Raw genomic sequence first — 26,772 nt, 5'->3', positions numbered from 1 at the left:
GCCTAATTTGGTCCATTACAGATGCAATTCTCATACACAACCAGTGAAATAAGAAAATAAATGAAAGGATATTTGACCATTATATAAAGACAGTGAAGTGCATATACTCATTCATTTGTTTGCCTACAAGGCAATAAATGGCCATGCAATTTTTTTGGGAAATGTAAATTGTATAATAGCAGAGTACTGTCATGAAAAAAGAAATATCATACATTTTTGTTAATCAATGTTGTGTCAAAGCAAAGCTTTAATAATGTGTTCATGTAGGTAGATAAGCTTTTTTTTATATTTATATGGAAAGAAAGAGTAAAAGCAAGCAGAATACCTGGAAATAAAGCCTTATAAATTTTACATACATAAAATTACATAGCCACTACAAAAGCAACCTGCACATCTCACATACTGCCTGAGGCTCTGGCACACAAAATCAGAAAGGCAGTAATATAACAAAATTTTCAAATGAAGCCTGTACTCACTTGCAAAAGTCATTAGTTTGCATGATAAATACTTTTGATCAGAGTACATGCTTGGCACACATATGAAAGATTTCCACCTTTTCATGTTCAGAGCTTAAGATGTCATACTGCCTCAATGATCAGCCTACAACACACAAATTATGACCAAAATATCAATGATTCATTTATGAGTGTAATTATGGTTAGTGATTGGGGGCCAACTTCATGCCAGAATACAAGTTAAATTACATACACAAGAAATATCATTAAGATTCAATATGCATTCCAGTAAAGTGACTGAATCAATGTTTCATAACCAGAAACATCCACATACAGCATCTCCAAGGCTCACCTTCAGGGTCTGGCTAGCCTTGGGCCTTGGCTTGGTGGGTGGTGGCGGAAACTTTGCTCGGCGTCCTGTTGTGAAGGCTTGAGGAGTGAAGGTATCACCCCAATAATCATCCACGCGGCGGGAGCACATGCTGTCATCCTGCCAACCTGGTATCAAAAGAGCAAATATTAATAATAAGACAATAACTGCAATCCATCAAAATTTATACATATGAACATGGACATTGGACAATGTACACAGATTATGTACTCAGAACCACAAATCAGCTTGAAATTAATCAAACTACTGGTACATATCTGAGAGACACCAAAGTCCTTGAGCATCTAGTTGCCCAAAACTATTAGTGTTCAACAGCAAGTTAGTAAAGGTTACATCATGCAGTGCAATAGCAAGCATGCTCAGTAACCTGACGACAAACACTGAGAAGAACCTCATTAAGTTGTTGAACTATTACTAAAAACAGAATGAGTAATAAGAGGTAAATCAATATTGCTAATAAAATAAAATCTTTTCTATATTTATATAAAATGGTACAAATTTACAAATTACTTGTTTCTGCAATCTTGCAGAAGACAAATGGGTCATTGAAAAATGAAATAAAGATAAAAAACAATAAAATACAAATGTATTAAGCCTTTCATCAATGGCTTTGAGAGAGAGAGAGAGAGAGAGAGAGAGAGAGAGAGAGAGAGAGAGAGAGAGAGAGAGAGAGAGAGAGAGAGAGAGAGAGAGAGAGAGAGAGAGAGAGAGAGAGAGAGAGAGAGAGAGAGAGAGAGAGAGAGAGAGAGAGAGAGAGAGAGAGAGAGAGAGATTGCGACTGTGTGTGTGTGTGACTGTGTATTTACCTAACTGTGAAATACATACAGGAAAAGAGCCGTACTAGGCTCGTGGTGTGTGTGTGTGTGGGTGTATTTACCTAATTGTAGTCTACAGGGCTCGAGCTAAGCTCTAACAGTCCTGTCTCCATATCTACATTCATCCACCCTTTCCTTCATTTGATGGACTCTGTTCGCCTCCACCACCCCTTTCCGCAAGCTGTTCCATGTGTTAATGCTTCCATGTGGAAAACTATACTTTTTTAAGTCACTCAAACAGGTTCCTTTATTTAGTTTCTTTCCATGTCCTCTCAGCCCCTGTGTTCTCGCAGTAGAGAAGAGATCATCTCTATCCACCTCATCAAACTTATTTACCAACTTATACAGCATGATCAGATCTCCTCTCTCCCTTCTTTGTTCCAGAGTCGTCAAGTCCATCTCCCTCAATCTGTCTTCATATTCATATTCATATCATATCATATCATATTCAAGAGTTCTGGGACCATTTTAGTTGCAATTCTCTGTATCCTTTCCAACTTTTTGATATCCTTCTTTTTGTGAGGTGACCACAGAACTGCGGCATATTCAAGTTTTGGTTTTATCAGTGATATTATTTTCTACATCATTTCCTTATCCATATGATGGAATGATACCCTTATATTTTGCATCATCCTGTAGGTTTCTCCAAATAACTTGTTTATATGCTTTTCTGTGGATAGTGTGTCTTGCAGCGTTACTCCCAAATCCTTTTTTTCATGTACCACCTTTAAGTTTTCTTCTCCCATCCTGTATGTTTTCCTTGGTCTTTTCTTACTTTTCCCAATTTCCATAACATGGCATTTGTTTGCATTAAATTCCATCTCCCATAACTGACTGTATCTATACACTCTATCCAGGTCTTTTTACAGTTCTTCACAGTCTTTTTCCGTCTTCACTTTTCTTATTACCTTTGCATCGTCCACAAAAAGGCTTATATAACTTTTTATACCCATCGGCATATCATTTATATATATTATGAACATGATTATGAGCCTTGAGGAACTCCACTCTCTACTCTCCTCCAATTTGATTTCTCTAATCACCGCTCTCATTTCTCTTCCTGTTAAGTAATCCTTCATCCACTCGAAGACCTTATGTGTGTGTGTGAATGTGTGTGTGCGTGTGTGTAATTCACCACGGCCTGATCGCAAGTTGGACTCGCTTTCGTCAGCAGGTACCCTCCCGACATGAGCAAGTGCATGCTCATTATCGTCGATCTCTGGGTACTGCCAGGACCTCACACACCACACACCCCATCCCCCTTGCTCAAGGGGGGACAATAACCACTCCTAGTCAACGGATAGAATCCGGCCTGAGCGTTGCTCGAACTGCCGCCCATTTGTCCGTGAAGCCTTGCAGCGCAGTGCTCTAGGCAATTGAGCTACCTTGTGTATGTGTGTATGACACTATCTAGCCATATATGCATTTTAAAAATGTAAAAAACAGTGGTAATTGATGTAGATACAAAAGTCCAAAATCATAGAATGGAGTACACAAACATCAAAAAAAGTGAGAATAAAAATTATGCATGTGCGCTAAGACAAGTGCACTACGACAGGCTGCTCAATGATGACTCAAAACACAAATATTGTACAATATAAATCTAGATAAAAACATTTCAAGCAATAAGGATAAATGAATTATTTTTATAACAAAATTGTAAGCAGATACATTCATACAATAAAATATTACATTTATAATGATTCATGCAAAAAAAATAATGAGCAAAAGCTTTATGAAATGTAACAAGCTTATTTTTAAAAAAATGCCATTGAATCACAAATCATTCCAGTATTTCTGCCTTCCCTTGGTATATGCACAATGGAAAATTAGGGAAGTAACTGATATGGATAATAAACAAAAAGGAGAAGCAAACTATATAAAAACACTGAAGACTTGGGAAACAAATCACCTGAGTCACGCGTGGTGAGGGAGTCACGAGAGCCGCTCAGGTCAGCTAGCAAACAAAGAGTTTAGTTCAAGGAGGCAGAATAAATCATAGTTTTATTAGAGGACTGCATAAAAATGTGCACTTAGCTACTTCACAGGTGACAGGACAATGTGGTGCCTATGTAACTCACAAAACTTTGTGTAGAATATAAATATATTTAAATAAATATATATATATATATATATATATATATATATATATATATATATATATATATATATATATATATATATATATATTTATATATATATATATATATATATATATATATATATATATATATATATATATATATATATATATATATATATATATGCTGCATGGTTTTAATGAACTGATGCAAAAAACATTTGTGCACACTGGGAACAATATGATTAAACTGTAAGATAATACACAGTCAAGAGTCAATTTTCCTAAAGCTGCTCATTCACATCAGATACTCTTTATGAAGACAGGCATAATTTAGTATCAGCTGACAAAGGAGGTCCTGCCATGTCAATAGATGCACCTAACATCACCAAATGTGGAGTACAAACTTGGCGGAGGGACTGTTTTAGTGTAGTGTTCTAAGATATTTTGTTTTTATTCATAAATGATCCATGAGACAACCTGAAGTTAAATCAAAGTATGTGCTTATCTTTCTATTCATTCATACACACACTGGTAATATTTCTATGGTATCTGATTCACTTAATTGAGTGAAATTCTATTGTGATAAACAGTCATAAATTTGTGTCACTAGTAAAATTGAAAGTAGTAACATAAGTTATGCCTCCATGAAATATACACAAATAGATAAATATGAAAGCTCACGAAGTCACAATAAGTGACATCACCTGCTTTGCGCAGTAAAAATATGCTTATTTAAGGTAGCTGATACCCGAAAAATGGCATATGCTGCTGCCTTGGCCCACAGTTGTCAAATAAAATATGAACGTATTTTCATATTATTGTTTTGTTGTTTATTCAATGTTCTGTTCAAGAAAAAGAATACTCACAATTTTAGTTAGTTTTCAGTTATAAGGATTCTTTACGAAATACAATTATAACATTACCGCCTATAAGTTAGGAAATGTACTGAATCTTGGATCGGCTATGGTGATGTTAGGTGCACCTATTGGAATTTTAATAATCAGTGTAAGTTTTCAGGCGTATTACAACACTGATTTCAACATTTATTTATTCTCTAAAGGTGAATGTTGCAGATGTACTGTTTTATTCACTTTTGGGAGTAGCACTGGGATTGGGATTGGTCGCTTGGAGGGAGCCCCTGGCATTGCCATCGTATGGTGGACAAGGCAACGTGCCTTCCCAGCGTATGTCCCTTTTGACTGATTGATTGAAACTGGTTTCTGTTGACTGCCACTAGCGAGTAAGAGAACTTGGACTGAATCCATGGTAACTAAATACTACGGTGAGTGAATAAAGATCATAGGCTACTTTAATGTCCTAGTATTAAAAGAATGAAAATAGATACTTTAGACCAAGTAGCACTCAATCATATATCTAAGGTTGAAATGGGGCAAATTATATGACAGGGAGGAATGTTATGTTATTTATCAGAGGGTGGGGAGTAAACAGTCAATTGGAGAATGGATATTATGTTCCTTGAGAAACGCTTTGATTTACTGAGAGCTCTCAAAAAAACACAAGGGTCAACAGTGATGGCTAAAAAAAGGAATGAACAGTAAAGGAACATATATATGGCAGAAAATCAGGCATGTGTTACAACAGTGTGTGCGTTATCTTGACTGATGATATAGGATGTGTCGGGAATGTCTATAATTTCATCAACTTTTAATAAGAGAAAGTTTCTTAACATTAGTATAAATGCATATGCTGAAAATATGAGAAATATAATACCAAAATTAATAGCCACCATACAATAATAGTTGCAAAAGGAGAATTGACTCTTGACAATAATATGCACAAGGCAATTATAATTGCCTTGTCCTCATTATTCAAAACATCTTGAGTAATGGTGAAAATCTTAACTTCATGAATATATTACAATGAAGAAAATTCATGCAAAACGTCATCACCACCTTCTATTTTCTACTGTTTAAAAAAAAATATATATATATATATATATATATATATATATATATATATATATATATATATATATATATATATATATATATATATATATATATATATCAAACCTGATGCACTTTCAGTTCACAATAACTCATATATGCAAGTAATACTTTTCTTGGTGTGCCATCTCACTACACAGTTTTGTTATTACTATAAACGTTTAGTTCTCTGATGTTATGGATCATTCAACTAGTTTCAAATTCTTGTGATGTAAGTAAAATTAAAAAGTTGAACATTTTGCATTCCTATCACAGATCAAATAACAGTAAGGTAGGTATTTTCAAGACATGACCAAGATTAGTGGTTGCAACATTCTTTCAAGTTAATCATATCTGAGAAAAAAACAGCAACATAAACAAATTAATCAAGGTAGCTTTACAACTGTAGTCCAACACAGCTTAATTCATGCATCTTAGACATACATTACTCAAAATAAATATTATTTACTTAGATTCTGATATGTCACATTCTTACTGTTTTAATATTACTTATTGAGAAAAAGAACTCCTTTCGTGTAGGAATTGCAATGAATTTTTAAAATGCACCTGTGTGTGTGTGTGTGTGTGTGTGTGTGTGTGTATATATATATATATATATATCTATATATATATATATATATATATATATATATATATATATATATATATATATATATATATATATATATACAGTAAAACCTCACCATTTGCGCACTCACCATCTGCGCCCTCGCCTCGTGTGCGGCCTTAATTTACAGACATCGTCCCACCATTTGCGTAGGTGATCTTGCCATTTGCGCGCCTCGCCCCCCACCACTGACTGAGGGTTGGCTCCCCCTGGTGCCATCTCCCGCGTAAATTTAAATTTCTACGTAGTACTGGTAAACATGTCCATGGTGGTGATGAAATTGGTGGTGGTGATGAAGGTGGTGGTGGTGATGAAGGTGGTGGTGGTGACGAAGATGATGGTGGTGATAAAGGTGGTGGTAGTGGAGATGAAAATGGTGGTGGTGATAAAGGTGGTGGGGGCTATGAATGTGGTGGTGGTGATGAAGGTGATGGTGGTGGTGATCAAGGTTGTGGTGGTGATGAAAGAAGTGTTGGTGGTGACAAAGGTGGTGGTGGTGGTGGTGACAAAGGTGGTGGTGGTGGTGGTGGTGATAAAGGTGGTGGCGGTGATGAAGGTGATGGTGGTGGTGATAACAGTGGTAGTGATGATGAAGACGGTGGTGGCGATTAACCCGTCGGCTTCGGCTATGGGAAAGCCGAGAAGTGGCCGAGAAATGACAAAATTACACTGCATATTGAGACCACCACCACCACTTTCATCACCACTACCACTATCATCACCACCACTCCTTTCATCACCACAACTTTCATCACTACCCCACATTCATCACCACTACTTCTTCCATCACCATTTCATCTTCATCATCACCACCACCACCTTTTTCCTCACCACCACCATCACCTTCAACACCACCTTCATCACCACTACCGACCTTGAAACCAGCTGGCAAGCTACAGCTGTCTACCACCCGCGCGCCCTCTGCACACCACAATAATGCACACGCACAGTCAGGTCACAAATTCAAATTATATCGCACTTTTACTCCGAAATCATACAAAATAACTATATAATTTTTACGTATAACACACCACTGCACTCGAATAATTCACAAAACACTCGAATATCTCTGGTACGCGTCATTGTGCGCCAGGACCTTTTACCCTTGATGACGCGAAGCGCGTCATCGTGCACAAGAGGGTTAAGTTTGCCATTTGCACACCTTCAGACTGCCCATATGTGCGCAAATGGTGAGGTTTTACTGTACACACACACACACACACACACATATGTATATATATATATATATATATATATATATATATATATATATATATATATATATATATATATATATATATATAAGATCTTAGATAAAATAATACATATTTGGTCATTATAATTTAGATTATGCCAATATATACCAATACCCCTCAAAGACCTAGCACACTACTGGTGATTTTTTTCCCAATGAATAAACAATTATCTTTTTTTATAGATATTCTGAGGCTCCTCAGTTTTAACTGAATGAAATCCAAAAGCACTTTTTCAAAGAAAAATGTAAAATACACTTGAACAAAGGTTCATCTTTACATAACTATTCCATTTAATCCATACTGAGTGCTCCACAACATAACTTGAATCTTACTTGGCATATTGATATTTTTTGTAGTTCTTGAAATGATTGAAAAAAAGCAATATTATTCCATACATGCAACCAGCTAATGCAAATGGAGTTAATCAATGGACAACTGAGTTTATTAAACACAAATTTGAAAATCAATGAATATCAAGTTAATTTAGCTCAGAATAATATATACTTAAAAAAAGTGATACTTGTATCATGAACAGGAATACTAAATTTAATAGGTGTATTAATGAATATTATGTATTATTTTTAATTTCATATTCACGGTTGTTCTTAAACAACATTTTTTTGCAACTAAATGAGCATGAAGCAGGAGTAGTAGTGAGTGATTTTCTATTGCAATACTTATCCAGCTTTAGATTTCAGAACATATCTTCATTTAGATATTAATTAAACTAAACTTTAGATTAAAAAAAAATTTGAAAGATGCCATACTTGCAGATATATAGATAGATGGATACAGATTGATAAATAGAGAGAAAAATGATAGAAGCAACCAACTGTATTATTTGTACAGTCTATCAAATCTGGAATCTGTCATACTGGAAACTGTTAATTTGACAGTATACCTTATACAATATATATATATATATATATATATATATATATATATATATATATATATATATATATATATATATATATATATATATATATATATATATTAATGCCGAAAAGGTATTTATGTTTACATACTCTTCTGTGTCACCCGCATATATCACTCCCAACAATGTTAAAAGATACCAATGAAATATGACAATGTTCACATGATTAATTACACTTGAAACAAATACAGATCAGTTTGTGTTCAGCAAAATTTTGATCTGTATAATCTTCATGATTAGGAATTATTTTTCACATTGATATTCAGAAACCTGTAGCCTTATCCTCATGATAATTAAGAACAGTACTCTAATATATGTTCTTATGACATATGATAAAGGATGAAAAATGCCGATATGAAGCCTTTTCCATACTTTCTTACAAATTTATTCAGCTAATTTAGTGAGTGGCACTAATCAATAAATAACTGAAGTATTATTTGATGTATCACCCCAAGTGTTTTCATTATCAAACTTTACATTATTAACTAAATCTACTTAGGATACCTATGCAGGGTAGAGAATGCCTTTAGCATGAAGGGTTGGGATCGTTATGGGAACCCTGCTAGCAACTTTTAACAGCCTGACTATGCAAGCTTAATCCATCTGTGCTGCCAAGCAAGGTGGCATTGAATTTTATATTTCAGAAAGGTAGTTGCCCAAAAAAACATTTCATATCTTTTAATGCAGCATATTTTCTAGTACAGCATGCATGTTTGCATGAGTGAAACAGAACCTTTGAACCTTTTTTTTTTTTTCCAGTGAGGCTCCCTTTATCTGAGCTGCTAGCAGTTTTGTTACTAACTGAATACTATGTATGCTATGCTATGCACATAACCAGAATAGGAAAAAAGTTGGTAAAAAAGTAATTTGACAAACACCAGCAATACTATAAAAAATAAAACAAACAAAACCATTCAAAATTACATCCACACAAAAAATATATACTAAAGAGATTGTAATAGCCCACAGCACCAGCAGGCACCCAAAAATGAAAAAAAATGTAGGCAGTCATTAGTGGCAAATTCATAAACTTGAGAGGTTTGATGTTTGATTTATGCTGTCTAGAGCTTTAAAGATACTTTTGGAGGAAATACTACAAGCTATTTATTTAAGTAATTTTGAAGAACAAGAAGAGTTTGGATTTAAAATATGTTTTAGTAGACTTATACAAATGATAACAAATGTAAAGTCACTTTTAGCAGGACACAAGGGCCAGATTTTCAGTCTTGGGTGCCAAGTGGCTGAGAGCACAATCCAGGACAAAACTAAATAAATAATGTCTGGCGGACGCACGACAGAGTACGTTACATGTTAACTCATCGAGGGAGGTGCGAGATGTTGTTGTAAGCAGAGTGGGAGTGGGGAGAGTGGTGGCCTTCACTAGGCGACGGGGAGGACCCTCCACGCACTCACGATCTGGGGGAGCCGGCTCAGGGGGGGTCGTGGGAGGGGGGTACACCTGTAGACCACCTGCGGGACCACCAACCACACACCACCCACATTACTACCACGCCCACCCACCCACAGCACAGCAGCGACTTCCCACCACTCAAGAGCCTTTTTGTATACAACTGAGCTATTTTCAATGCTTTTTTCCCAAATTATTATAGTTGTCAGGCGAGCCAATATCCCTATAAATAATACATAAGCCCTATATATAAAACCTTACACACAGAACATGTAGTAAAAATTTCAGTAAAGACAACTCAATGACGTGGAACTAATAAGTACTGATGATTTGCTACAACTTTGCTACAGCTTGCCCTGTGTATTTCCAATTGCTGATAATTTTCACTGCATCTGATAATCTTCACATAGCTTTGCTGAAGTTGTCTAGGACTCTAAATATTCAATATTAAAAAAAAAATTCTTTTTCAAGAATTTCAAGCCAGGTAGACTGACTACAGAACTTCCATACCAATAACTATTTCATAATCATCACAATAAATGAACATCTTCCATACATAAATGCAGGTAATTCCAGACATGAATTCCGGAAGAAAAGATTTTAACACTGGGTCATTTACATGCAAAACTTGGGGCACCTGCACATTGAAATAAATTAAATTTTCTTGAAACAAGTGAAGGCAAGAGTTTCACATTAGTCACTAACACTCAAGTTTGTGTATTTTATTAGTACACATGGAAAATTATTTGGGCAATATATGATTTTTCTCTCTCTCTCTCTCTCTGTTTCTTCTTCCAAACTATGACGTCTTTCAAAGAAATTTTGGGACAATCCATTATACCAGCTTCATGGAAAAGGTGGTTGAGAGACTCAGGCTGAAGCAGGAGTACTGTATTCACTACCATTTCACCAGACTGTCTTCTCAGGGAGAATGTAACAACCATTGTGTCTACACCACCACAGCAAATCATCTTGCAGGGCATCTGGGAATGGTCCCGCTGATTGGCCTGCAACGTGTGTGTGTCTTCCCAGCTGTGGGGCGTATCATTCTACAACTACATTTATATTAACAATTGTTTCACTTATTGTATTGAAGCATATTTGTTTGAAGTCCAAGAGAAACAAATAATTTATGATAATCGAGAGAATAGTTCAAGCTTCTTAGGCATAACGACGTAGTCGGTGGTGATATCTGGTAAGGATGAATATACCCCATGCAAGTTCCGCCAGCCGCTACTAGATGACAATTTTCAGTTATCACCAAGTAGCTGAATACAATCCATATGCCATCATGATGACCATGTATCAAATCAGACTTCAGCCAAACTCTCTCTATAAGATCAAGTGGAGTTCTGAGGTATAGCAAACACAAATCATGCCACTAAAGGGTTCGGGCCAACCACCAAACCCCATCACGAAAGTTTACCGGCACTATAGGCCACGTGCACTCAGGATGGTGGTGTGTTGACATGTCCCTATGGTCACCTCTCTGTCTTCTCATCAGTACTAGTGCTCTAGATTCCGCTACTGTCCAGCTTTAACATTGAAACTAATGGTACCAGAGCAACCAGTTGCTCATGGACATATAAGTGAACAGACGTCGTCCATAGGTGTTATATAACATACAACTGATCTTAATCACCCCAAAATGTCTCAAAAGAATGAGAAGGGAGTCAGTAGTGATGACAAGCAACACAGACTCTCTTGAGCAGCCAGGTATATGGCCCCAGCCTAACACCATTGGAGTGAATATTATCTGACATGGCTGCCGTGATATGATCTGTTTGGGCTCTAGTGCGCCTAATCAAGGTTGCTTAAGTTTCAAAATAACTAAAGATCTGGGAAGCATGTGGGTGTTCTTCCACCACTCAGTGAGGTTTGAAAATTATTGGCTGGTTACGTTGAGTCCTAAACCCAGGTCTTCAAGACCATCACATTCAGGTGCTGACAACTCAGCAACTGCCTCTCCAGGTCTAACCACTTTCTTTACGATAATATGTAGTCTTATGTATTAACAAAAGTAATGTTGGATTTACAAACAAAACACACACACACACACACACACACACACACACACACAAACTGCACTGCTTTTGTCCTCAGCCAATGATGTGCCATGACGGACTCAATCATTGGAAAGCTGATTCCGATGCTCTTCCTTTTGGCCAATCAGTGACCGGGAAGGATTCAGTCTCTTGCCTGCTGTACCCTTGATGGTGTCGCACCCGATGACAGTGTTCATTTTAAATTTGTAACACTTGTTATTTTCATTTACGATGATTTCTTTTACTTTTAATATTAAATATATACTGGTAAAAAAAAAAATTAAGTAAGGACGAAATTCAGACAGCAGACGCAAAGTGGAGATCAACAGACCAAGACATGTTAGTATATATGGAGTAGTTTTATAATAAGTGTTGTTAAATATATATGCACATATGCAGAATAAATGTCTTTCTTGCTTTGTAATACTATGAACAGTACCCTCCCGAGTCTCACACTTGCTTCGTTCTGAAGGTATAGCGCTAAACTTGAGGATCGCGAAACTTGAGGTACTCAAAACATTGAAAAAGCGCTTATTGGTTCCGACACGTGGAGAAGTTGACTTTTTTTTTTTTCAACTTTACTCCCATGTTATCTCAAAATACATACCTTCATAAAAGGAAGAAAATGGGAAGTGAGAACAGGTTATTTTAAAGCCTCAATTAAAGGTGGCTGCCTTACAACTGGCTGGCAGTTCTGAAGACTTGCTTGTGACTATCTGTGAATCCGATGACGTCATCGATGGCACTCACCCAATCAACAGCCTCGCTGCCTTAAGGTGGTGTCACACTGGCTGTTTTCCTCCAACCATTGGGGCTATGGGCAACCACGATTGCCGATATGCCAAACAGGTAGCAAATTGTCGGTTGTCCGTAAGCTGGTGTCACACTGGGCCTTTTTCCTCCAACCGTGTTGGCAGGAGGGGCAACTGGCAACTCCAACTTTTCCGGGTGTGTGTCACACACGGCCAAGGTCAGTTGCCCGTAAGCAAAGCAGTCACCCTGTATCCACGTGGCATCGTCTGCTAAAGTAAGGGCTGTCACTGCTTGTGCAGCTGTTACCCAAGTTATGGACTTGTTGCTGCAGTTAAATGGAAGGAAGAAGAGGTTGTGGGCACAATTATGGCTTCAAAGACGGGAGGACAGGAGTGTTTACCCAAACCTCGTCAGAGAACTGGGTAAATTTCCAGAACATCACCCGTGGGACACTGCTGGATGAAACTATACTTTCTGGTAGTTTTTGGTGTGTTATGAAATAATCTGCAAACTGTTTCTGTCACAAATCATTAAATCACTTATATAATGATTGACTTTTCAATGCCTGTTGCACGTGCACTGCTGCTGTAGCTGCAAAATAGCTCTCAGAGAGGTTCAACTTGCTTACTGTTTCTACATTTCCCTCACCACTCACAAAGTTCATAAGTGGACAAATTAGAACAAAACCAGGCAAATTAATGTTTTTCCTGCTGTGTATTCCCCCAGCGTGCATGCACTGGTTGGATGAAAACAGCCAGTGTGACACCGCCTTTTAAGGCAGCATGCATGACACCAATGGAAGGAAGACGTGACTTGTACATGTCAAAGCAGCGTGAAACTTGGGCAGTATTGCCTTAAAGTCGGGATGATGAGAATTTAAGACTAAGCGCAAAACTCGAGGATCGCGAAACTCGGATAGCACAAAACTCGATAGGGTACTGTAGTCTTAATAAGGAAAAAAAGGCAAATATATATACACATATGAAGAGTACATGTCTTTTCTTTTGTAATACTGTACCAAGTAGTTGGTGTTACATGTATCTTATTCAGATAATAAACTATGCACATGTAATTTATCTTCATACCAAACTAACGACAAACTATCCTAATATTTTCTCAGTCAAAGCTACAGATGCACACTCAAGCTTTGAAAAGAAATCTTGATTACAGTGGATGTAAACACTACTGGAACTTTGTCTCATTTTTATGTCCATAATCTATTTATGCTCTGAAATGGTTAACATTATTTTATCATATTTAGAACTGTTATTTACCACAAATTCCAAAATAAAATAAATGTTACCTTTAAATTTCTAAATCTTATTGCTGAGGACTACTAATAAATGACCGGATACAATTTATTCAGCAGTCATGACCTTAGTTTAAACGCAAATAGTATTAACCTACTTCAAAGTAAAGTAAAACTGAATTCCACAAACCAATCATAAAGGATATGGAGCGGCACTTCTTTCAATCACAAGCTCAAATATGGTATATGGTATGGTTAGGGGCAGGGAAGTATTCAACATTACACATAAACATCTCTTTTCATTCTGCACAAGAGATGCAACCATCAAAACATGCAAACAGATAATAAACATGCAAAAATAGCAATCACAATATTAGTGCTTAGTGCAACTACTAGAAACAAACGATTTACTTCAAAGAAAAGTATACCATATGAATACTGTGCACACACATGAACCTCACTCATCCGGGCAGCTGCAGGGCTAGAGATCGACCTTGCCTCTCACATGGAGACTCCTAAATTATTCCCTTCAAGATAAAACAAATCTTATTCAGAGAGGTTTAGTAAAATTACTGTTTTCTGACGACTCAGCTGCAGCAAGATAAAGGGACAAATAGGTATGATGGGGCATGGGCAGTATATATGGGGAAGGCGGGCACCACAGTGTTGTGTGTGAGTGTAGTAGGGAGGAAACAGTGGTTGATGTGTGGGAATCATCCTCATATACAATTCACTATCAAATTGTGGGTGACCATCACAGGATAAATACCCAAAAAGAAACTTTAGTGGTCCTCAAATAATATTATTACGGACACCGTGAGAAATATTATGAAAATGGACAATCATTAAAAGGGTACCAGAAATGAAGCATTCACTTATTATTTTACTGCAAGCTGGACATGAAAGCAAATTTCACTTATTTTTTTTCTATCTTTTTTTCTATTTATTTATTTTATTTTTTTATTGATTATTATTATTTTTATTTATTTTTATTAGTTTTTTTGCTTTAACTTCAGCACAATGTTATTTCAAATCAAAAATCAGTTATTTTGTTTCACTAAAAGCTAACAGATCTGTATTCAGATCAATATATTTGCAGCTTAGATGATTATTGAGATCCCTCAATTAACAGCCGCAGAATTAACCAGAGAGAAACCTTAACAATATTTTTTTCATAAAAATCAGATTTCATAAGTATCTACCATGTGTCCCACTTCCAATCTGGCATGCATTCAGGCTGTGATGTAATATTTATTTAAAACATCACATTAATGTTAGCAGTTATTCACCAGATTTTGTATGTGCATCCAGTTTTTTTCCTGGGCCATGTATACAATTGTGATGAACACAACTACAGCAGTTTCGGTTCCTGTTATTATCTACACTTCAATGAAGCTCAGTTTGGATGGTGGAGGTATTGGTGTAACAGACAGTATCAAGCTAAGGTAAATGATTTACAGTGACAAGCCAAATAATAAATAATGTGCACCATAGTGTAATAAACTAAGAGAGGATATTCACCCCTGTCAGCTCGGTCTGGCATCAGGTGGTAGTCTCTGTCAGAGGCCCCGTGTTCAAGCGTCAAGCTCTCTGCCTTAAAGAACTGGTGTCTGGGGGCAGGTTGAGGCTTGTTCATATCATGGGGCAGGGTGCGTGGGGCAAAAGAGTATGGGGGAGGAGGTCTGTCACGCAGGGATGGGGAAGATGCCCCATCCCTTGGGTGGGTTCCCCCATTTCCACTATCAAAAGACTGGTCCCGTGAAACAAAACTATAGGGTGGAGGTGAAGTAGAAGGGGGTGGAGGAGGATATGGAGGAAGAGGAGGGTATGTTGGCTCCAGGTCTGAGGGCTGGGTGGAAACCTTGGAGCGGGAAGACACAGTCGTGGGCAGAGATTCTGTGCTTGGATATGATTGACGGAATAATTCTGTAATGAAGAAGAAACCTAGCATTTGCATTTGTATGCTACACGCTACACCTTAAAGCTTACTGAGTCCCACTGTTGAATGACAATAGTAACCATCTGGAAAATCAAATTAATATATCAAGTTACAGGCTGCAGTTCAGCCCTTACCCATGCTTCTATATTTAAAATAATATTTATAACAAATAAATATATAAATAAATAAAACATCATGGTTTTCCATCATCATGATGCTCCTTTACGACAGATGAATGCATGAACAAGATGGTCAATGATATTTTTAGAGAACAAAGGATCAACCGGTTTGTTTCAAATATTCATGAAACATTTTATAACATAAACAATAATACTGAAAATACTTTTGTTACACTTGAACAAGTGACTCACATTTAAGTTTGTCGTTTTCAAGAAAAACGCCCCAGAAACGTTAATGTGACAGGGACCTTAGACAAGCAACGTAACAAGATGGGGATGGAACAAGGCCTATCAATCAGCAGAAGCTGGCCTTCATTGGGATGAGATAGGAGCAAACCCCAAACACATAAGATCAGCACCAAAACTATCCACAGCCCTTGCCTCATAACAAAGTTGCCACCATTCAGGCTTTCTCAATCATAATATAAAATAGCTAATGCCAAGTGTGTAGCTGACCATAACAGGTGCCTTAAAGTGTCTAAAATATCTAGCAATATCACTAAAGCAGATCATACAAAAGGCTAGCATACAACTCCAGAAGCGGGGTCTGACCATACCCTAGTTAACAAGTGGTTCTAGGAATAAATCATGAAACAAAATCCTAGACTCTGTACGAAGCAAATCAATCACAAAACCATTCATAAACCAGGGGAAAACATATGGCAAATTGAAGTGAGTTGGATCAGTATAGTAAATCAACAAAATTCACATCTTGTTCTAGTTCAATATCCCCAAACATGCAAAATGACATTCAAAAAGCAGGTAAATGAAATGTAGTAAAGTTCCTATCATCGAGCCATCCAGTTCCTGACCGCACCAAGTATCTGACTTTTGTTTCCTATGTCCCTCAATCAGACACATTAAAAAAGAATTCAAGACTCGGATGTGGTTTGCTAGGTAGTCAATGCCTGCCTTGTGTGTTAAGTGCATGCGTTTTTGTTCATAAATGGTCAACTTTTATGAGAAATCTTTTTTTGTACACAATTTAATGTATTCTTTATCTAAGTAGTAAATATAAACATGTAATAAGGCAGATTTTAAGTTAAGTTCAATATATGCTGGAATGCTGATAAAAAACATGCAGAAGTGAAGTGTACCTCCATACAGTACTTGGCAGCTGGCTGTGCTTCACATTTTCAATGTCAAATGGCAATGTTTCAGAATTTTTAAAATCATAAAGGATTACATGATTAAATGAAGATTCTCTGAGCCTGCAAAAATGTTGTGGTATAACTACTACTTTTTCACTGCTAGGAATATGTTACTGCACAAAGCAATATTCAGTTCACAGTTATGGAACCATTAGAATTTGGTCAGCTGGAGAGCACAACGTAATGTCATATATAGACTTTTGTCGATCCTCACTGAGAACTAATTTCCCAAATATGAAATCTGTGATTGTGGGAATGAATATTATATGTACAAAAAATTTCCAAATAAGGTCACTATTACGCACCCGCACAAATCGCCAACATGACATGATCCACAAGTGAGCAAGCGCCCTCCAGTGAGAGCGCCCTCCCTCACGTCAGATGGAAACTTTACAAGCCTTCACCACCCACATGCACAATATTGAATCATGCTCCAGGAGCCAGTCTTTTAAATGTTACTAAAAGCACCAGGCTTCATGCTGTGCTTCGGAACGCTTATCTTTGCTGCCTTTATTCAACCATCCGCTGAACAACCTGCCATGAAATCCTGTCTGGCCTATAGCTAGAAGAAGAATGTACTTAACCCTTTCATGCACCAAAAATTTAATAAGTTTCTCTTTCCACTGCAACATCCGTTTGGGGCTCCCTAGGGGGCCTTGCAGAATGGCCTGACCATGTGGTGAAATTTTTTATCATGTTATTGATTTCACCCAAGAGTATTCTTTTTCCCTGGCATTATTATATATCGTTGGTTTTGGAAGAGATTATTCTGCCTTATGAAAGAAAGAAAAATATCAAGAAATGCAAATAAATGGCAAAATTTACCGACTCTGAGAAAAAACAATTTAAAGGGATGACAGTCGCGCTCACAGGCTGCCTGCTGAGAGGCAACTAAACCACGGGCAATTATCACTTCACATCCAACGCATGAGAGTTGACAATTAGTTTATTTTATAGGTCTAGCTTGGATCTTTGACGCAAAAAAATTTGACGCGATTCTGAAAGATACTTTATTTTTGGCAAATTTTTAAAAGTTTTTGACGCGATTCGAGTCAAAAGCTCATGTAGACGATTCTGTTTTGACGTGAATCGCATCGTGGTGTGTGAAAGGGTTAACCTAGCTAAGAAAATAGAGGAAAGCCAAGTTGGCAAAGTTTGGACTGCACAAGACACGTGTATGTTTTGGCAGTCACTTAATTTCTCACTATACAAGATTGTCATTTTAAGTCATTTATGAGTAACTGTTTTGTTTTTCCCCGTCACTATAATTGTATATATATGATGTAAATAGACTACTTACACCATTTTTTTACTGACCTGTATCATGGAATACAAGATGCTACATACTTGTATCAATAGAGCTCATAGGCTTAATTTGTTTATACTGCAATAAATTCTGTTATTCACACCTACACAAGCCACCAGTCCTCTTACACCAAGCAGCACTGCATATTAGGGATCAAAAGATAAAAGCCCTGATATGAGTGCACTTTTTTAACCCGGTAGCAGCGGGGATCATGTTTCTTAATGGTCCCTAAGTGAGAAAAATGATAAAAAATCACCCCTTACACAAACCATTTCATAATATATATCAAAGGATTTGTGATCAGTTTATGTATCATGTATTTTTGGGGGGTTTAAATCATGGCACAAATCTGGCCCGTCACTGCTACACAGTAAAGCCACAAATTTGGCCCGTCGTTGCTACCGGGTTAATCCCTTGAACTTGCCCTCTCTCATCATAGAGGCCTGTATTGTCCAAAGACCCTATTCACAGTAAATATTTACAATAGTAACTCAAAAAATATCTGAATGCAACGTGGAATAATGGCTCTTTGTTTAGGTCAGTGAGATAATACAAGTCGAACACTTTCAGCATGCAACAAACTGAACAAAAACTATACAAGGGTGCCCTTTGCCTGTCTAATAAAACCATACAATACACAATGAAAAAATGATGAAAAATTAACCTTGTAGCCCAAAAGAGTACCATATAATAGGGTTTAGAAGACCCGAGTGATATATTTTAAAAGAAGTTATTAATCTCAGGGTAAAGTATGATGCTGTTTCTCACTGACATAATTCTAATTCACTGGAAACGACATGAAAGCACTGGAGCAAATTTATTGGGGATATTGCACTGTGTTGTTGTAGGTATTCAGAACAATAACAAACAAAGCAGCATAGACCCTTGGACCATTTATACTCTAAATGAGCCTAACCTTAACCTAATGCTATTTAGATGAAATAGTGGGTTGATGCTTAGCTTTGATGGTTGTTTACCAGCCATGAAGTCCCAATAGAATGTCTAATAAGACAATCATAAAAAGCAAATAAAGTATGCATCTCAAGTTTCCACAGCTAGCAGATGACTGACAAATCACTGCCATGGTACGCCTGATACAAAAGTAGTTTGCCGAGATGATGACAGAATAAGGAGTGACAAATAAAGGGAACCCCTGTACATTCATAACAATGGGAAAGGGCAAATAACAGTGCAGAAAAAAAGTAATCAAGCAGCTTTGAGCATGGCTATCCCCATATCACAGAACAATTTTCCTTAATTGGAATTATGCAAAATTAATTCAATCATCAATGATATTTTTCCCTGGGGCATTAGGATTGAAAATGTCCCCATGTTTCACTGCATGTTGTGAGATGCAAACAGAAAAAGTGATGTGGCTCCTCTAATATGCAAGGTTAATGTTGAGGACTGGGCCCTACTAGACAAGTTTTAGCCAGAACACATAGCAAAATGGTCATGGACTTCCATCATGCTTCTGCAAGACATGAGGGTCATTAATGATGATGACACATTTGATTTGAAAAAAATTCAGATTGGTATCCTCAAAGTTCACACCAAAATAAACTTGCACAAACAGTTGAAAGAAAACCACTCTAAAATTGAACAAGCACATAACTGAAATGGAGGTCCATATTCTAGCAAATCAAAATACTCAATATCTCCACACTAATGCTATTTCTAAATGTCTTGCTAAAAAAATCCATTGAGATATTGTTCAATACAGATCTCTCTTGTCATTACTGTCAACCTTCAGCAAATACCAGTTAAGGGGGATGCCACAGAACATAAAACAAGCAAATACCATCCAATGAAATAAGCTATATCATACATTCATGTGCGGTCGTGTATGCCCACACGCACAAACGCACGCACACACACACACACACACACACACACACACACATGCACATAACCATTCCTTCACTAATGTTTTAAGTAAATTCTAAAGTAACCTCTTATGTCATTTTAAACAATATAGTGCAGTTTCAAATGATACTTTAGATGTAGAGCATTACTGGACATAAAGCAATAAAAGAAACATACAAGAAATGCAACTGTAAAAACACTGATCTACAGATATTGAGTCATATACACCAGAGGTATCATACCAAAATGTAAAAGAACATAAATACACTCAATGAGAGGTACAGACACATAAACATCCAGTTCTTATAGCCACTCACATCAACCAAGTGAATACTGTCTGACACCCTACACCATATTTTGTTGGTGAAGTGCACAAGCCAAAACATCTATGTCTCTGAACAAAGTTAAAAGCAAGCTACAAATTGCATTACCAAAACCATGCTAAGGGAGGAGAATGGAAACAGGTGTTAATGGTGCAACTAGTGAATTGGAAAAAAAAATAATATACCATTGCCACCACAGGTTTGGAGAGGAGGGAGATCTTCAAACTTTCCTGATAAAACATTGAAAAATAGCATCCCTTCCTGAGAGCATCGAGACAGAAGGATATCCAATTTTTAAGAAATGTTGCTACACAAGTTGGCGCTTAAGATTGTATTGATAATAAATAATGAAGAATAGTAATTTTTTGCAACTCTGGAAATGACAAAACATCAAACACAGATTTTGCACAAATCAATAAGCTAGATGCTAGACCTTGCTTTGTCTCACACTTAAAACACCAAGAGTAAAAACAAAAGTTATTACAGTTTATGAATCGTGTAAATAACAATCCTGAACAGAGAAACTTTGCATAGAAAAATGTGAAAAATAACTTGGAAATATGTGATGCTTTCTAGCCTTTGATATACTCCTCCATATCTAGCTTCCTATTTCATTTGAACCTAAAATTTCCCCTTGCATTATCAGTTATACAGTATACCCCACATAAGTCGGTCAAATTGGGGGAGGGCCAATCCGAGTTATTCGAAAATCCGAGTTACCCGAGGGATTTTTTTTCCCCACATTTTGCACGCCTGTTACCACTGACAATTGAAATTATCTATGTAATGCATTACGTAAATAGGTACTACATACATGGCACGCGCACACACATACACACACAGCGTACACACTCACACACACACACACACATAAACATGTGGTGTGGAAGACACAGCCTTGCCCTTAGAAGCCATGGTAGAATTACAAAGGCAACAATAAGGGCTACAGAGCGAGCAAAAGCTGAGGGAGACACTGCCACGCGCTTGCTAAGTCAGCTGTGTAAACACTGATCTTGGCGCCAGCAGTGCCGCAGCACACGAGCCTGTTTCACGTCTCCAATGGCTTGGACAACTTCTCAAATGACTCAGACGATGTAAGAGCTTTCAGGAGTATTTTAGCCAGTATATAAGCTGAGCGGCTTAAAATTACTCAATCAAAGGGCAAAAAATGCCTACCGGTGCACTCAGGATAAAACATTATTTATTTATTTTTTTAAATAAATAAATAAATAAAAAGATCCTGAAAGTGTTCGACTTATCCAATATCCGGCTTATTCGGGTCCGACTTAAGTGGGGTTTACTGTACATGGAAAAGCTACTTCTGATGGGTTATGACTGCCAAACTTTCTATTTCATGAAATGATATACATAAACACAACTATGGACAAATATAATAGTGTAGCACGAATCCTTATCAATTGCCACCAGTTATCCTTTGCACAACCCACTGACAGACACATTCCAAATTTGTACTACTCTCCAATTTGTACTACTCTCCTACATTCCATAATTTCAGGAAAACACATTGCCTTATCTCCCCAATCCTTAAATTCCTTGGTTCTGGTGATGAATGCATTATCACATACAACCACCCTCCTTAAACACAGGCATCTACCAGACATTATGAAATATCATCATTTCTTATGGAGGATGCTAAACAAACACTCATCATCAATATGGATGTATATGGCACAAACACAGACCAATCACTTTCACATTGCGTGGTTTCTATCTACCCTAGTGACACATGCAGTGCCACTTTACGCTTAACTGTCGTTTCCTCATTCAAGGTGGAGCAAACACGACTCAGACCAAACATAGCATGGCACTGGCAGCCAATTCTAGCCATTCCATCAATTAAGTGGTTTGTATATAAACTAATTGGTGTGTAAATAAACCATTTAGCACCTTGTAATTTCATCCATTTTGATTGTTGATTTTGATTATTGATATTATGACAAAAAATATTGGCTCCCTTTCATTTTCAATGATGAGGTTCAAATTTCTTTGCCACTAACTGCTATTGCATGACCAACAGCAGTAGTAGGATTTAATGAACATACAGACTCAATCATATTTGAAAATTTCTTCTTGTATTCTCACTCCAAATTACCAATTTTTGTAAAATTGTTATTAGTCTGCTTTGCATGTTATGATGATAATATCAAAACTAAATGAAGTAGGAGATGAAGGTTTGAATATAAGAGTAGATAAGCACTGATAGCAATACATACCACAATAAAGTCTCATAAAGTATGATCTTAACCACTTTGCTATGGGACGTGCACATCACGCTCAGTGGCTCAGAACAGGGTGCAGTTTGCTGCCTCTCTTTTCGCTCGCACGGTTGGCAACAATTAATTTTTGCGTCTTTTTCCCATAATTTTGTCTCCTTTGTTTATTGTCCTTGTCATTTTGCTATATTACTCACTCTCATGATAACATTAAGTTTGTCAGAGTAAAAAAATACAAATGCATGAATAATCAAACCACATAAAGAGTAAGTCCTCATCTGGATATAAAATCCATCACCCCTGAGGGTTTGCATGAGGCACATAAATTTTCAACCAACACATCATCAAAGAATAGCTTGAATGCATCAGTGAAAAACATAAGACAGGAGTCCCCAAGTGAAGGATTCAGTCCACAAAACTGCAACACAAACTGTGGCAGTGGATCAGGACACTTGTCAGAAAACATATCTCCAATAAACTCCTAACCTTCCTCAACCTCCCTCATCTCTACCTCAGGAGCCTCAGCTCATCATCACTCAGTCATAATCATCATCACTATCCTTCATGTCTACCATATATTCATCCCCAATACTGTCATCAGAAAGGTCATCCATAATGACTGGGAGACAAGTAACTCCTCTCAACACCAAAGATAATAGTGAGTGGGTGACAGTGGCATGTTGGGCCAGCCAGCCTGGGGGAGTGTTGCCATATGGGTGGCAGCACAAGTCTTTTCTATTTTATAACTGAATGACAACCAAAGGGGGTGGAGCCAAGATCTGAGAGTGTGAGGCATTCCAAAGACACACTGCTCTCCCTGTAACCCAGTCAGAGATTCATATTCCTCTGAGTCTCAAGCACAGAGTGAGGTGCGTCACTGGATGGCTGTACGCGTGAGCCATGTTGTGTGTCATCGTAGTGAAGGTTTTAAGATGTGGTGTCAAGAAAGTTTGTTAGGTATGTGCCTGATGCATTCTGCCCCTTTTTCAATTGATAACTATGATTCCATGAACCCATATATACAATATTCCAAAATACACTGTCCGTCTTCATTTATCATAAGTGTCTGACGTATGCCAGACAGAACCAAGAGATTCCTGCAAGGCATCTAGTCACCCCACTAGTGTAGAGATATAGAGATCTTCTAAAGTGCTCCTACATTCACGTATTCCTTGACAGATTAGTAATCAGCAGTTCTCTGCCGTACAAGCAACTGTACATCAATACAAGGTCTGTGGTGAACAGAGCACTGTAGGGGATATGTTTTTTTGCATTTCAGTTTAGTATTTTTAACAAGTCAAAATAATGTGAAAAAAATAGATAGCAGTGCCCATGGGACCTATCTAATCTTTCTCCATAAGACAAAGCAAAGGCCCAAAGTAAAGTTGGGACATAGATCCCTTACACTTAAAGGAAAGGCCAACAAACCCCAAGTTGCCACACTTAACATTGATTCTTTGAAGTAGGAGTCACTGGACTCAACTTACTGGGTTGCAATCACACAGCAAATTAAGAATAAATACTGGACGAGGTGCAACACACTGTCTGCAGTGCTACCAAGAGACTTATAAGAGTGTCAAACCCAGTCTGGATCACATCAAGATCAGCTTGAAGACCATTGCTTTACAGTGCTGCACTAGTGGTATAATATATATGTACAGTATTAGGACTGTTAATGTACCCCAATATATGAATAAATTCTACTTATCAACAAAGTAGCTGGCACATAAAAATCTTAAAAACAAATTATTGTGTGAATCAAAGGTATTCTATATTGTTTGAACTGACGACAAACACAATACAATACTAACTTCCAATTCCAAGATATTTAGCTGAGTAAACTGAGCAATTTGAACATATAACTCATGTGTACACCTAAAAAGGATAAAGTAACGTTTACCATATTTTGTGGCGTATAATGTGCTCCAGCGTATACTGCGCACCCTAAACTTTAAGACAACAATTTTGGAAAAAACTATTCAGTGCTTAAAATGCTCAGAAATATGTATGGTTAAGAAAGACCGATGATGTACAATTTCCCGAAATTTATGTTAACCCCTGAAGGGCGGGGATGTACCATGAAATCGGTTCTCCCCGTACGGCAATGTTCTGAAGTTCTCCAGAAAATTGGTCATTTTCCATTATCAATTTCATGGCTCCACCTAAGGCAGTAGCTTTAAATTTATGAGCATTCACTTAATCCATCCTTCCTCTCAGTCTGCCTCAAACCTTAAGTCTCTACGTCATGTGGTGTTTCAGTGGTGACGTGATGAAGTGCAGTAACTTTTAGGTCAGAGCAAGCCTGTGTCTGCAGCGCTGCACAGGTTGTGGTTAGCGTTGTGGTTGGCAGCCGCCCTCCCCCTCCACGCACTTGACCCCGTAACAAACCCCATTCACTACCCTCATGTTTTTCATAACTTTATAACCATGAAGGGTGGTGGGATGCATCCTCAGGGGCTTGAGTATCACTTCCACCATCATTGTAATGAGACTGATCTACAGGATGGCCACCAAACTGAGGTTGCACAATAGCAGGCCTCAGCCTCCCTGATAAGACGAGGGGTTGGAGTTCAATATTGTTGATGTCAAAGTCTTCACCACTGACATCACTTTCAAAGTTTGAAGAAGTCAGTTTCAGCTCTCTCCCAATTACACTCACACTGAGAGCTCTTTTGAGAGCAAGAGGAGGCTTATGAGGAGTCGTAGTCACTGGTTGTGGACACTCGGGTGCGGAATCAGATGCAGAGGATGCGAAAAAGTCTACTGCCATTGTTACAGTCATGGAAACACTGAGAATGGCATGAAAAAGTTGTGGGGCAACCTAGGAGTCATGCTGACCCATAATACTCCACGCAAACTTCAAAATACAACGGAAAAAGGCAGACCGTAAAAAAAAAATGTACCTTCGGCATATACCATGCAGGGGTAACTTTCTGCCATTTTTTAAGTGAAAAAGGTGCACGTTATACGCTGCAAAGAACAGTATATCTAAGTATATTTTGTAAATAAGAATAATGAGTAGGCGGTGGCTGAGTGGTTAGCGTGCGGGCCCTGCATTCACCGAGTGCTAGATTTTTCAGTCACCCCCGAGTGGCCTAAGACTACCCACATGCTGTCCTGAAGACAACCCATCAACACGGACTCTAGAAGAAACTGTCCAAGTGAATCAAAAATGAGTTCCGGGGGGCAGCATGAGCCAAGAATAAATGGCATCACTATAAAAATTGCCTGCACCATGACAGGCTTGGGCTAACCACCAGGCCCCTGAAGAAAGCCTACCAGCGCTAGAGGTGAACACGAAGGTATATAAAAAAAAAAATAAATAAAAAATAAAAAAAAAAAAAAAATCCCAACACATTTTACATACCAGACAATCCTCAAATAATTTCTCACTCTCTATGTTCTAGGATGCAGTGAACAGCAGTATTAGTTTTTCAGAGTCTACAAGAAAATACTCAAACACACCTGACTGTACCCTGAGGATAGTTAGCTGAGGACATCTGACACTAATTTAGACTGAACTGTAGAAACTGAAGCAACAATCAGGCTCTCACTAAATACAAACTTTGAGAGAATAGGCATCAACACACTTTTTCACTGTTAAATGCCCCATTTTTTTTTTTTTTTTTTTTTTATATGCTTAACAAAGCTGTAAATCTAAGATAAACATAATATGGATCAAAATCATTAGTCATTTCAAATGCCAAAGATAATAAGCCATAAATTTGCAGCATCAAAAAAGCATGCTAATGAAGAACTTTTATTTCTGCATTCAAGTTAAACTGTTAATAAGGTGTTAGATATATCT

General features: G+C 37.5%; 1 protein-coding gene across 18 annotated transcripts in view; it reads right to left on the bottom strand.

The window, feature by feature from the left end:
* Positions 1–26,772, bottom strand: part of LOC127007533 (rho GTPase-activating protein 190-like) — a 134,923-nt gene that overhangs the window by 43,377 nt on the left and 64,774 nt on the right. For 13 of the 18 annotated variants that reach the window (XM_050878688.1, XM_050878687.1, XM_050878699.1 and 10 more), the window contains 4 exons: positions 15,488–15,892; positions 9,820–9,981; positions 3,574–3,618; positions 808–953 (listed from right to left, as the gene is read on the bottom strand). In XM_050878688.1, coding sequence (XP_050734645.1) covers positions 808–953; positions 3,574–3,618; positions 9,820–9,981; positions 15,488–15,892 — 758 coding nt within the window. The remainder of the gene's footprint in view (positions 1–807; positions 954–3,573; positions 3,619–9,819; positions 9,982–15,487; positions 15,893–26,772) is intronic. The other 5 variants (XM_050878695.1, XM_050878700.1, XM_050878697.1 and 2 more) reach the window with 5 other exon arrangements.

Source organism: Eriocheir sinensis, chromosome 35 (genome assembly GCF_024679095.1).
Source record: "Eriocheir sinensis breed Jianghai 21 chromosome 35, ASM2467909v1, whole genome shotgun sequence".
NCBI classification, from domain to species: Eukaryota; Metazoa; Arthropoda; class Malacostraca; order Decapoda; family Varunidae; genus Eriocheir; species Eriocheir sinensis.
This window is presented reverse-complemented; position numbering and strand designations above follow the sequence as displayed.